Source organism: Leuciscus leuciscus (genome assembly GCF_965113295.1).
Source record: "Leuciscus leuciscus genome assembly, chromosome: 6".
Taxonomy (NCBI): Eukaryota; Metazoa; Chordata; class Actinopteri; order Cypriniformes; family Leuciscidae; genus Leuciscus; species Leuciscus leuciscus.
Genome location: NC_138730.1, coordinates 3,455,106 through 3,469,100, shown reverse-complemented (window position 1 = coordinate 3,469,100; position 13,995 = coordinate 3,455,106). Strand labels below are relative to the sequence as shown.

The window sequence follows — 13,995 nt, the reverse complement described above, 5'->3', positions numbered from 1 at the left end:
ATTTGCTCCAAAACTATGTGAAAATCACCCTGACTGCTCATTCAGATAAGACAATATATTGATTTAAAATTTCTAAGACGTGTTTTGTGTGACAAAGCCATATGCGAAGAGGCGTGATCATCTCATGAATATGTAAGGTTTTAACACCTGAGAAAGACAAAGACACTCCCCTAACTGCCCTATTAGGAGCGATCAGGCCCTGTCATTCAGAGCAACCTTGCACAAAGAATGAGGAGATTTAAAAAAGAATGGCTTTTAGATTGTTTGGATTTATTTACAACACAACACAATCCAAAAATACACAACAAATGACAAAAGAGCACATTGAAAACAATGATCCAAAGACAGAGACCTTTGTGCCATTCCTAAAAACATTGTACATACCTTTCATTTCCAAGGTGTTTGATTTTCACTTTACCATGTTCATGTACAGAGACTCATGTGAATGTTGAAGTCAGCAGGACTCAGTGGCATCTGGTCCCTGAAAGAAAAAAAAAAAAAGAAAAAACTGTGAACATACTGATATCAAGAGAAACTATAGGGCTGCATGATTTTGGGAATAGATTTTAGATTTTTCTGGTTAAAATTTCTTTTTAAAATTCACAGAATACACACACACACACACACACGTTTCCAACAATATATAATGAACACCAGGTTTGTTGTGCCTTGTAGGCATAGGCTACGCAGTGCTGCATAAAATAATAATAACAATAAATTAAATCTTCCAAAAGATTTCAAGAACAACTACGCTAGAGAAAAATATATTGATTATCATATGTTACTTCAAATGTTTCCATTCGTTATGATGATATGAAATGAGATAATAGTAAAAACATAAAGCCTAATGTTTGGTACATTTTTCCTTTCAAACGCAATCGCGCTCCAAAATATGATACATTAAAACCCACAGCGCGCTCCAAAATATGATACATTCAAACGCCATCGCGCTCCAAAATATTAAACATTATGGTTATACATATCTATGTTTGAGCAGATATCCACAAACAGTATTTAACAGGAAACACGGGTCTAAATAGTATAATATTCACCATATATCTAGCAACAGTTCAACTGCAATGTGAAGTTTATGCAACAATACCATAAACTAATAAGTAAGAATTTCTTACCTTACATCTTTCTTGTCTTCAAATCGCGTTCTTCTTCTTAGGTAAATCCAATGTAAGCTCAGACGTGTCTTCCAAACTCGACGAAAATCAGAGACTTGTGAAGTTTGTTGGTGTTTTGTGTTTGAGGTAACGAGGGCGTTCGCGTCCCATGTGGAGATTTGCATGTGAATCTCTTTTGCGCGAGTGGGCGTGTCGAATTAAAAAGTAATTAGCAAGCGTTTGAGATACTGGACATCCTGTTGGTTTTATACAAATTACTTAAACAGAGAATATTTGTTTTCAGTTTGAATCCGATCATTTAAAAGTACACACTTAAATGTGTATAAAGGTATATGGCTCATAAATGTGTGAGAAGTATTCGCTGAGTTTTGTTTCAGTTTATAGACGTGCTCAAGAAAAAAAAGTTCACCGCGACGGAGAGGCAGAACGCACACCCTGTTTATTTTCTTTATTTTACAAAAGCACAATGTTTTGATTTGATTGTAAGTGGACACATACAAAAGTAGAAATATCACAGATTATTTTTTTATATTTCTTTTTTTCTGTATAACCATAAATGACGGAGTAATTTAAGTTTATGTTGCTGCTATGTGAAAAAAATCCAGCAAAACGTGTCGGCGCGTTTCTCGACCTCAGAGGGTTAAGAAATACGTGAGGCTAAGAGATCTCTCTCTCAGCCTCACGGACCAATCTGAAATACAGAAAAGGCCTCGAACTCCCAGCTGCATTTCATTATATAGACAAACCTTTCACATAGAAACATGTACTAACAAAATAAATTTGCATTCAGAGGTCGCACCTTTTGGGAGTGTGTGACCATTTGTCTTGAGAGACCACCTTCCTTTTTAAGTCAGTTATCTTTAAACTCTTAAAAACCTTATTACCTTTTGTTTTATTTATTGGAAATGAGACATTTGTACCAGTCGCACTGTGACATTTTAAATGATACCAAACATGAAAAATACTCTGTGATAATCATTCACATTAAACTATACATTTTCTTGGGTGAATTCAGGTGATCATTTGAGCATGAGAGAGAGGGGGTGAGGGGAGAGGGAAAGAGAGGTCTGGTCACCCCCGAAACAGACTGTCCGGCATTTTGTCATTTCTCAATTTTTACACCATGACCAAAATTAACATTAGAGATTTATTTGTAGCCACCATTTCAATCCCGTGTGTAACACAGCTCACAGTCACTGAACGTGTCATTGATTGATGATGTAAAACTCCAGACGAGTTTTCTTGTGTGTGTCCGTTTTTAACATTTCTTGACTGTCGTTTAGTCTAATATTAATGACAACTGAGATCTTACAGTGTAATATGACTTACAGTCAGGATCATGTTCGTACAGTCTGACAAGCAGCAATCGTAAAGGACTATTATAAATCGCACAGTGTGAACTCGGCTTAAGACATTAGTGGCAGATATAGAGTGACAACTGATATTTATATGCATTTTATATCACTGGTTCTCAACATCTTGTAAGTTGAACTGAGAGTGAAGAGTGTGTCGTTGTTTTCTGCAGGTTGAATGGGTGTAATATCACAGATGAAGGTTGTGCTGCTCTGACTTCAGCTCTGGGATCAAACTCACACCTCAGAGAACTGGATCTGACTGGGAATATAAGAATCGGAGATAAAGGTCTGACGCTGCTCTCTGATGGACTGAAGGATCCTCACTGTAAACTGGAGAAACTGAGGTAAGATCATACATTAATCTTAACAGAGACAAGTATCATATTATTTTAAGGAATTATTCTCTGTATTTGATTTAAATCATAGTGATTTACATTAACACATAATAAAGCAAAAGTAAACAAAGTAACAAAAACATTAAACCCACACAGATTTAGTATTTAATATCTACATATCTCTGTGGTTGTGTAGTTCCTGCTGAACTGAGAGTGAAGAGTGTGTCATTGTTTTCTGCAGCTTGAGTGGTTGTAATATCACAGCTGAAGGTTGTGCTGCTCTGACTTCAGCTCTGAGATTAGACTCACACCTCAGAGAACTGGATCTGTCTAAGAATATAATAGGAAATAAAGGTCTGAAGCTGCTCTCTGGTCAACTGAAGGATCCCCACTGTAAACTGGAGAAACTGTGGTAAGATCATTCATTAATCTTAATTGAAACAAGATTAATTTAAAAGGCCTTTTAGTATAATTGTAAAAATGTGTCTCTTCAGCTCGTGGTTCACGTGTCTTTTTGCTGTGAAATGATTTGTATTAAGTAAACATAAGAATAACCTTTAGTGTTAGTAATATTTCAAGATGATAATTTTCTGGACTGAAGCAACTTAGGTTTACATGATTATCCATACATCTTTTTTGGTAGAAAAATCATGTTCAAATTAGGGCTGCACGATTAATCGTATTTTAATCGTGATAACGATATCTGCCTCTCTCAATTAATTTTAAATAATCGTCGCGATATTTGCCCGCTCGTTATTTATCCTGAAAACGCTTTTTTATTTGACATTTGCATTATCTTGCATTGTTAACAAGTCCCCACTAGTGTTGATGTTTGTGGTTGCCAGATCTAAATATCTTAAATCCCCCAAATCACCCAAACAGAGCTTTTCTCTGACATTTTATGCCCAGTGTTTTACTTAATCTGTGCAATCTGGCAACACTGCGCGCACGCGCTCTACACTGCGGAAAAAGCACTGATCTCCACAGCGATATTCTGTTTGTATGAAATTTTTATATAGCCAGTCTGTTTCTTCACATGACACTTGTGGTGTTTGTGTGACTAAATCTGTTTCTAAATGAGTTTCACTGTTCTATTTTTTGAAGTTGAAGTTTTTACCAGTTTTCATGATGTGAATCATTTGAAAATGACAACCACTGACAGTTTTCAGTGTGTATCAACAAGTAGACTATTTTTCTTTGCAGTACGAATTTGCTGAGCGATCTGGATCTGTACTTTGTCTCATTTGCAACCGAAATGTGTCGCTTAGAAGATCTAATGTGAAGACGCATCACAAAGTGTTGATCAAAATCATGCAATTTGAATTGACTTGCTGTCTGATGAAGTTGTCATAGTTGGTTAAATGAAGTCTGATGGTTTGAAATTAACACCCGCCAAAAGTCCCAGTGCTCCAGATGGCCAGTCCGCCCCTGGTGATAACATGAAAATAATACAACAATGTTTGTTTCTAGAAGAAAATAGCGTCATCGTCGACCTTAAGTAAGTCCAGTGATGATTTTTTGTTGTAAATTTTTTTGTTGTTGTTGTTATCAATTTAGTTAATAACTTAAAATTAATTTAGTTTAATTTCATTTATATATATAGGTTTTCATCAAGGTTTTCTCCAGAGCGGCTATATATATATCCGCTCTGGAGAAAACCTTGATGTCATCGTCCAGCTCAGTTCAGTTCTCATATAATGGTGTCAATGCAGGCAGATCAGTAATATTGATGAATATTTGGATTTCATAAAAATCTGATTTAGACTAAGCATTAGGCCTTCAGACTTAGGCCTAAATGTCCCCAACTAAGCAAGCCAAAAGCCAAGGCAACAGTGGCAAGGAACCAAAACTCCATCAGTGACAGAATGGAGAAAAAAACCTTGGGAGAACCCAGGCTCAGTCGTTCAGTTCTCCTCTGGCCAACGAACGAACAGTGTATGATTATGATTCAGGCAGCATTACAGGTCAGAAGTCAGATTGGATCAGAACATTCAGAATATTATCCAGTTCCATCTGGTTGGAGGTCGGAGTCACGCTGGTATGGAGACGAGTTTGTTGAGGATCAGTGCTAATGGCTGTCGTGTCGATGAGGCCTTCACAGATCTGATGAAGCTGGCACTTCAGGGATGCGTCGTGGACGTGTTCAGGCGCTGGCCCACCATCTGATCTGGATGCGGCACGGATCCGGCTGATTACAGTAAACTTTGGAATAGACAGAGACTGACGACTAACATTAGCGTAGATGCTATTCTTCTTATGATGTAACGAGTACATCAGGTGTTATAGGAAGTGTCCCCGGTTCCGGCTGACCTAATCTATGCAGCCTAATAATCATTTAACTGATTTAAATAATAGAAATGTATAATGTTCTATGTGAATGCAAGGTTAAAGAGATGTGTTTTTACTCTAGATTTAAACTGACAGACTGTGTCTTATTCCTGAACAATGCTAGGAAGACTATTCCAGAGTTTAGGTTTTTCTTCTCACGCACATGACTCCTAATTACCTGGAGCGTCTACAGTCGACACCCAAGCGTCTACAGTCGACACTTAATACCTATATCTCTAGCTCTTCGTCTACAGTCGACAACTGGCTTCAAGTTCGACGGCGTCTTGTCCCTTTAATCTTTTTACTCTAGCACTGCGTCTACAGTCTGACTAGACAGACTCCAGACAATGCCTTTGAATATGCTTTAATCACGGCTGGAGGATCTCAGACAAATTTCAGAGAGAATCCCACCATCAAAAAGAATACAACAGTTTTTATAGAATAGGAGCATGGCGAAAATGACATGATACATTACATAATTTCCCTACAATTTGATTGGTTCTTCATATGCAAACCCTTCTGTTACTAGGTAGAAGCCAATTTAGATATCAAGTCATAAAAAAATGGAAAAGGTTAATAGTTCAGTTGATTACTCAGTATGCCATGAGACTATTCTAGACAGTATATTTTGATATTGTCTGGTCAGCATCTCAGAATTTTCCATCGACACCAACCATTTACAGAGTACATTTTGTTCAAGTGTTAGAAAGTTAGGCCTAAAAGAGAAGTAAGATTAGCTGTTAGATGTTAGGATCATGATGAGTTTTAAAACATAGTTTACTATCTTTATTCATTAAAAATCCATCACAGAATCTACCGCCAGCAGTTGATTTTAATATTCTAGGTATTATCAACTGGTCCAAATTTTGAGATTGCAATAGACGTGAAGGACTATAATGTGTTAAGAGCTCACTGAATTACTGGGGAGCTAAACCGTTTAGTGCTTTGTGAGTAATCAGCAATATTTTAAAACTAATACAATGTTTAATGAGCCAATGCAGTGTTTTAACTTGTCTTGACTGTCGTCTAGTCTGATATTAATGACAACTGAGATCTTACAGTGTTACATATGTAACCCTTTTCTTAACCCTAGGGGTTCATTTAAATGTTTCTTAAACAAGAAAAAAACTGGATTCCCGGCAGTAGAATGGTGAATTTGGCTGGTATTTTTTCTTTAAATGAAAATTAACATAAATATCTTTTTTCCTATACCAATTACACAATACTTTGACTAAAATAATAAATTAAACAATTATTATTTATAGTTTCCTAGAAATCAGTACCTTGTTAAATGAATTTACTTGCCAGACTCTAAAGAAATACCAGAATACAAATGTTAAGAGAAAAAAATAATAACAAATATTTATTTTTACATTAATGTAATAACCCCCTTTAAAAGAAAATAACAAGGAACAACCTTTTTATAAGACAGATAAACACTTATACCCAGTGCTATGTAAATTACTTATTCTCTTGTTAAAATGTACAAATCACCTGTTCAGTCTCAGAATTGTTCTTTGTCTCTCTTATGTTTGTTTTTACACTTGCATTTTTTACCTTTTTCCTTTTTCTACTTTAAAACACTGTCCTCAATCAGCATCAATGACTACGTTTACATTCTGTCAAATATCGGGTTATGGTCGGGTTAAGGTCACTATTTGGGTTTCTGAAACATTCGGAATAACCCGTTTACATGCGTGAGTAGAGAGAGTTACTCCTGTATACATGGAATTTGTAATCAATTGGCAATATCCCGATGTAAACGGCGACGCACGGTTAGCGTCTGGACATACGGACAACGTTAAGACGCAATGTGCGTCATTTCCGATTTTTCTTCCTGTATCCAAAGGCAACAACAACAGCAGCAGCACGCGGATAATGAATAGTTCGGGGCAGATAGCGATCGCCTTTGTTTGCGCTTTCCTCCTCGCTCCAAAAGTGTGGTGCTGTGCTGCGTCTCGCCATGTTTACCTCTACTTCTTGTTTACTTCCGGTATACTGCACGCGGGTTTCTGTATGCGCCGTCCCTACTCAAAATACCAAGATTCCTTGCGAATAGAACATGCGCAGAACACAAATCAATGTTCCTTTTGATGGGGATATGCCGACACGCGTTTACATGACCAAATATTCGGGTTAGAAAAGGGGTACCCCAGGGATAATATCCGGGTTTTTAAAAACCGGGATATGAGCATATCCGGGTTTTTGCCGGTGTTTACATGGCCGTGCGCGACCGGGTTATTGCTAATATCCCGGTTTTGAACGGGTTATTGGCTGCATGTAAACGTAGTCAATCAAAACCCTGTTAGAGATAGGCTAAACACTTTTCTCCTGAAACATGTAGAGCAATAAGGAAAATGAAACAATATTTCTTTCAAAACAATTAAACAACATAAGGTTTACATTACAACATAAGGTTTTTTCCTTTCAGTATGCAAATTAGTTATGAGTCAGTGCAGAGCCGATCCTTACCTCCCTGGGGCCCTAAGCAAAATTCTGTTTAGGGGCCCTCATACCTGACCCATGAGCCATGAACCATTAGCCATTGCCACACAGTCACACCTGACACCCCAGTGTTCCCACTACAATCCCTCCTTTAACTAGTTCTAGTGAAAATGTAATTCCTGATATCAGAAGACATTGTTACTAGTAAAAAGTTCATTCTTAATATCAAGAATTCACATTTTAAATAGTACAAATTGAATTATTGATATCAAAAATGCATATCCTGTGAATGAATAAAAGCTCAAATGGCACCATAGCATGTCACTGTGTTTTAAATGATAAAAGTAATTCTTGATACTTGATGGTTATTATTTACTGAGGGATGTGCATCCATATTGACCAGAATCTCCAGCCAATCAACATTTTAAATTCAATGGAGCCTATCAATAGTCAATGTCAATACATGGCTTTCATTATTGCATTAGTGCAGAGTTGTAACTAAACCTTGACTGAGCGACTAGATAATCATCGTCTTGTTTTAAAACTATAATCCCGACAGATGTTTCTGCTGGAAAGTGCACGTTTCATTTCATGCACGCGCATATGAACGCGTGACGCGGTTATCTTTTCCGAGCTGCAGTTTATAAACAAACACCGTTGTCCTTTGTCGTTTATTAAGCATAATAAATCAACTCACATCAACTTAACTTTAGCCTACTGGTCTTTGCTGACATCAAACTTTGAGAGGAGAGAACACAAGTCTACCTGAACTGTTGCCGCAATTAACTCTCATGGTGTTTTTTTCTCTCTCTTTTCGTGACCAGGGGCCTGTTTCAGAAAGGAGGTTCAACCAACTCTGAGTTAAAACTTGAACTCTGAGTTGACTTACCCTGAGATGGGAAACTCTGAGTTTTCGGTTACAGAACAGCTGAAATGAGTTAGTTCAATCAACTCTGAGTTGACCTACTCTGAGTTAAGCGCGTGCACCACAACTATAAAAAGGCATTATCAATGGAGCGCAGATATTATGAGTCACCATCCATGGCAACAGCGCCAGACAAAAAGAGGTCTTCATATTTCTCACCAGTACAAACATTATTACTGTAATTTTACAGTATTAAAACATTAATACTGTAATTTAATTAAAGGGATTACTCTTAATTCTTCTGTAATTTAAAGTAAAATCTGATGTAATTGCATTAGACTATAGAACAATTCTGTATATTTAACATACATTTTTAAAAGGTATATTTTTAATGTAACCTTCTCCCTCTACACAGTTTGGTCAATTCAAGAATAATTCATGCAATTGTATATTGTTTATTTGAAAGCATTAAAAGTGCTGTTTCTTGTCTCTCCTTGTATTGTTCAAGTGTTTAAGGTTGACATGGGATTTAGTGATTAGCAATAAGTAAACCAATGCTTTCTAAAGATTGTCATTATTACATTAATCTAATTACATTGTTGAAGATGTCATTTGTAGTTAGTAATACAAGTAACTTGCCCAACTGTTATAATATCTGAGGTGAAACTGGAAGAACAGTATGTAAACCTAATTTTAATTTTCATGTAGGTGCAATTAGGCATTAAAAGAACATGGCAGCAGTTGAAAATTAATTATAAAAACATAATTCAATCAAGTAAGGCTTGAGCATATCATGGGTGTAGGTTACCTGACTTTACATTTGACATATTAAATAACTAAATAGCATCCAGTGTCTAGCAGTGCAGTAGCATTTACGGCTGAGGGAATTCCTGGAGGGACTTCAGAGCCAGTCACTCCCGAAGATCCAAGGGCCTTCATAAAATGTAAGAGGTTTACATGTGTTATTTTTTATAGGCTATTTTTTTTGTTGGTCCCAACATATTCTGATGGTAATATCTGTCTTTTGGAGCCTCCTGTCCCAACAGAACCCCAGGCAGTTGTAAGTAGCCTACTCAATACACCAGAAATTATGACAAATAGTGTTATAAAGTTATACTCAACCAAATGCTCATCTTCACAGGACGATGGGGATAAAGAGTTTCTGCTGCCACAGAGAGGCCTACAGCGGTAATGTTAATATTATTTGTCTGTCTACACATCAAACAAGCTACACATTCAGATTTTTTCACATTTTTATGTGAATAATCTCAGTTTAAATCTAAGTATAAACAGGTATTCTTATCTCTCCCGCCCCCAGAGTGTGGAAGAACAGCAGGAGGACGGTCCATCAACTTCTGTTGCACAGATGAACACAGTTCAGTGATTTCCAGTAAATGCCACAGTTTAATTCTGTAGAATTTGTTCAGAACTATTTGTTCTACTACTGTATTTTCAGTTGCCAGTTAAGGAGTTATATAGACTTCATCTTATTAAAAAAAGAAAGAAAAAAAAACTGCAGTAAAAATTGCAATATTTTATTTATTAATAAAAGATTAATTGTATTAATAAAAATGTACTGAAAGAATGAATGAGGTGTTTAAACACTACTTCCTCTTTAAAAAGGGGGAGGAGACCAATAGAAACTCTGGGTTTACCGGAGAAAACCTGCTCCTGACCAGGTTAGGTTCACAGAGTAAGTTACCATGGTAACTGACTCTGAGTATAAGTTACCTCTCTTTCAGAAACAGGCTTGACTTACTCTGCTTTCTCAGGTTTAACATACCTCCCATTCTGAAACAGAAAACTCAGAGTTTCCCTCATTTCAGGGTTAACATACTCAGAGTTTTCACTTAACCTCCTTTCTGAAACAGGCCCCAGAAGGATAGTTCCGCTTCATTTTGTCATCGATATTGTAAACATTGATTGACGCGCTTTGACACGAGGGGGAGGCGGGGCCTTGAGTAATTTGCGGGGCCCTACGCACCTTGCGTAGTGTGCGTATAGGGCTGATCGGCTCTGAGTCAGTGACACAGTTAAATATATGGTCGTTGGTTAACGTTGGGGCACATTTACAGCTGATGAATTCTATGTACTCCCGCACATTCAACAGTCCCAAAAATGAGTTCACTTACGTCCATCCGACGAAAGAAGAAGCAATGGTGAAGTCACTTACGATACGAACACAGTTTCACACGAGCAGTCCCGACACGTGATGAATGCAGTTGATCCACGTCCCACGACGACGAACCACACAATCTTTCCAGTCCTGGATGAATTCTGAAGTCCACCACGAACGTCCAATAACTTCGACACAGTTATTGACCACGAATTCGAATATCTCTGAATGTTAATCCTTCATCACGCATGTATTGACTCAAAGATTACGAAGAAGATAACAGAAATAAAAATAAAATAAAAACACTTCAAATAGCAAAACAAATTAAACCAAGCGTCATTTCTCTACACTTTGGGCCTTATATCACACATAAGGTCTTCTCATGCCATGTGCGATGCTCCTCCCCCTTCACGTAACTCATGTTATGATGCAAACTAATCATGCTCAACAGTCACTGGCCAGCAATAGTATTTACATTCAACGCTATCTCATATATATGAAACAAAAACATTTAGTTATATCACTGAAATAAACACAATGAAAAGCACAAATTTCAATATTTTAAAATACTTCAAAACAAAAGGCATATTTATTTTAAGGGTCCCTATGGATTACTTTGAGGATCATGTTCGTACAGTCTGACAAGCAGGAATCGTAAAGGACTTTTATAAATCACACAGTGTGAACTCGGCTTAAGACATTATTGGCAGATATAGAGCAACTGATATGCATTTTATGGTATGAAGGTATTTTTGGTGCAAATCAACTGAACGCCTGTGACAGTGAAATTTGTAGTTGTAGAGAATAGCCACACATGTGTATCAGTAAATTTGAAGTCACAGAGAGAAATGGTTTAAGAGTTGCAAACTTGTAGACTTTTTTTTCTCTTCCACAAACACAACACAACAGTTACACCTTCTATGTGAATTCATCCAATGAGAGTTGCACACTTGTAGAATATTTTCTCACAAATGTCTTGTATATTTTTCTAGCACAAACACAAGTACATAACTACAACTGCTTGAATCTACGAGTCTCAAACACTGTTTTTTGCTTACAAGTGACAAGTTTCGCGTGCTCTCCCTTTTGCACCATTTATCAATGTCAAATGTGGTGCAAAAGTGAGTTGTGCATCTGTAGAGGCAGTGGGCAGAGCCTACATGAATATTCATGAGTCTCGGGCATGTGCGCGGATCTGATCATTTTAGTTCACGCTCCTCGTTTCTCAGCAGGTTTAATGGATTATTTCAAAAAAGGTGAATATAGTTTTAGCGCGAACTTAAACTACAATTGTGTATCGTTTCGTAGAGTTCATGATGTTTTTATTAATTTGCACGTTTTGTGCATTCGTCAATGACTGAATGATTGCAGGCATTCACTTTGTGTAGGCCTAAAGCACAGCAAACTTCAACTCATCGTATAAATTGCACCTTGCGAAGCTTTAAAACTGTGTCTTTTACTAATGGTTATCATTTGTTGATTGCAATAAATTAAATAAACCCTCATAAATGTATCTGTGGCTAACACTTTATATATATATATATATATATATATATATATATATATATATATATACACATATATACACAGTGTGTATATATATATATACAGTATATATATATATATATATATCCTGGTGTGATTGTTCTTAAATTCTTGTTCATTTAAATAAGCCAAATCATTTAAGACCACATACAAGCATGAATGTGTTGCTTTAATACATGATTATATTTGGATTAAACAAAAGTTGTATGGACAAAAGTGGATAAATTACATTTGGTACAACTAGGTTACTGTAAATGAGAGGGGAACAAACACTTAACATTCTTTTACGGAATAAGCAACCAATTTGATGTTCTAAAAAAATATATATTTACAAATATACATACTGGCAAAATAATGTAACAATATATATTTTTAATGTTTTGATTGCAAAGTGTGCTTGTGCTGGTTTTGATAATATATATTTATATATAATAATATATACACTACTGTTCAAAAGTTTGGTATTAGTAAGGTTCTAAGGTAAAGTACCTCTAAGTAAAGTACCAAGACTACATTTATCTGAAAAACAGTAATATTGTGAAATACTTTTATCAACTGTTTTCTATTATAATGTTTAAAATATATATATTGTGATGGCAGAGCTCATTCCTCTAGATTTCAGTGTCACACGGCCCTTCAGAAATCATTCTAATACTGATTTGCTGCTCAAGAAACATTTCTGATTATGATCACAGTTGAAAATGGTTGTGCTGCTTAATGAAGTCAAGTATATTTGTATAGCGCTTTTCACAATACAGATTGTATCAAAGCAGCTTCACAGTATTAAATTAAAATAATACAACAAGGTTTGTTTCTAGTGGAATTTATTGATTGATAAAATTAAATTACATATCCCCAAAATATCCCCAACTGAGCAAGCCAAAGGCAACAGTGGCAAGGAACCGAAAAACTCCATCAAGTGACCTAATGGTGTCCTAAAACTCCATCAGGTGACCTAATGGTGTCCTAAAACTCCATCAAGTGACCTAATGGTGTCCTAAAACTCCATCAGGTGACCTAATGGTGTCCTAAAACTCCATCAGGTGACCTAATGGAGAAAAAAAACATTGGGAGAACCCAGGCTCAGTCGGGGGCCAGTTCTCTGGCGTTTATGAACTAGAGGCCTGATTTAACTGTAAGATTAAAAATATTATATGAATGCCTGGCTGAAGAGATGCGTCTTTAATCTAGTTTTAAACTGTGAGAGCGAGTCTGAGCAACGAACAGTATCAGGAAGACTATTCCAGAGTTTTGGAGCTAAATGTGAAAAAGCTCTCCCTCCTTTGGTGGATCTGGATATCCTAGGTATGACCAAAAGCCTCGAATTTAGTGATCTTAAAGAGCGCGATGGATTATAGGGCGAAAGAAGATCCGTTAAATAGACTGGAGCTAAGCCGTTTAGGGCTTTAGTGAGGAAGTGAGGAAATCATTATGGAGCATATATGTTTTCAGGATTGTTTATGTAAAGTAATGTATACAAAAGAACAACATTTCTTTAAAATTATCATTTTTTTGTAACATTATTAATGTCTTTGCTGTCATTTGTGATCAATTTAAGGCATCCTTGCTTGCCTGCTACAAAAGTATAACATTTCTTAAATCATAGTGATTCCAAACTTTTGTCATGCAAATCTTAAGTGATGAAAATACCAGAATGTCATGTTTTAACATCGATCCAACAAAGTTTAAAGGTTTCATTTTTCAAGAGTTCAAATCATAAGTGCCTCTAATTAAAGCCCAATTAAGAACATACATGTTTATGGAACTTTATGACTAGTGTTTGTTGTGCAACAAAATAGATCATGCATTTTTATCAATGATCATCATTGTGTATCATCAAGGTCAAAGAAAGAACATGACAAAGAGAAACATCAGT

At 36.3% G+C, this 13,995-nt stretch overlaps 1 protein-coding gene and 1 long non-coding RNA gene across 14 annotated transcripts in view; both read left to right on the top strand.

Annotated features, from left to right (window-relative positions):
- The window catches only part of LOC309501916 (NACHT, LRR and PYD domains-containing protein 12-like), a 124,456-nt gene that overhangs the window by 50,728 nt on the left and 59,733 nt on the right, over positions 1-13,995 (top strand). For 12 of the 13 annotated variants that reach the window (XM_082174193.1, XM_082174188.1, XM_082174197.1 and 9 more), the window contains 2 exons: positions 2,656-2,829; positions 3,062-3,232. In XM_082174193.1, the coding sequence (XP_082030319.1) occupies positions 2,656-2,829; positions 3,062-3,232 (345 nt within the window). The remainder of the gene's footprint in view (positions 1-2,655; positions 2,830-3,061; positions 3,233-13,995) is intronic. The other variant, XM_082174187.1, reaches the window with a different exon arrangement.
- On the top strand, positions 8,624-10,333 carry LOC309502088. Its single transcript, XR_014207140.1, has 3 exons — positions 8,624-9,518; positions 9,600-9,646; positions 9,777-10,333. It is a non-coding gene; the product is annotated as an uncharacterized lncRNA (long non-coding RNA).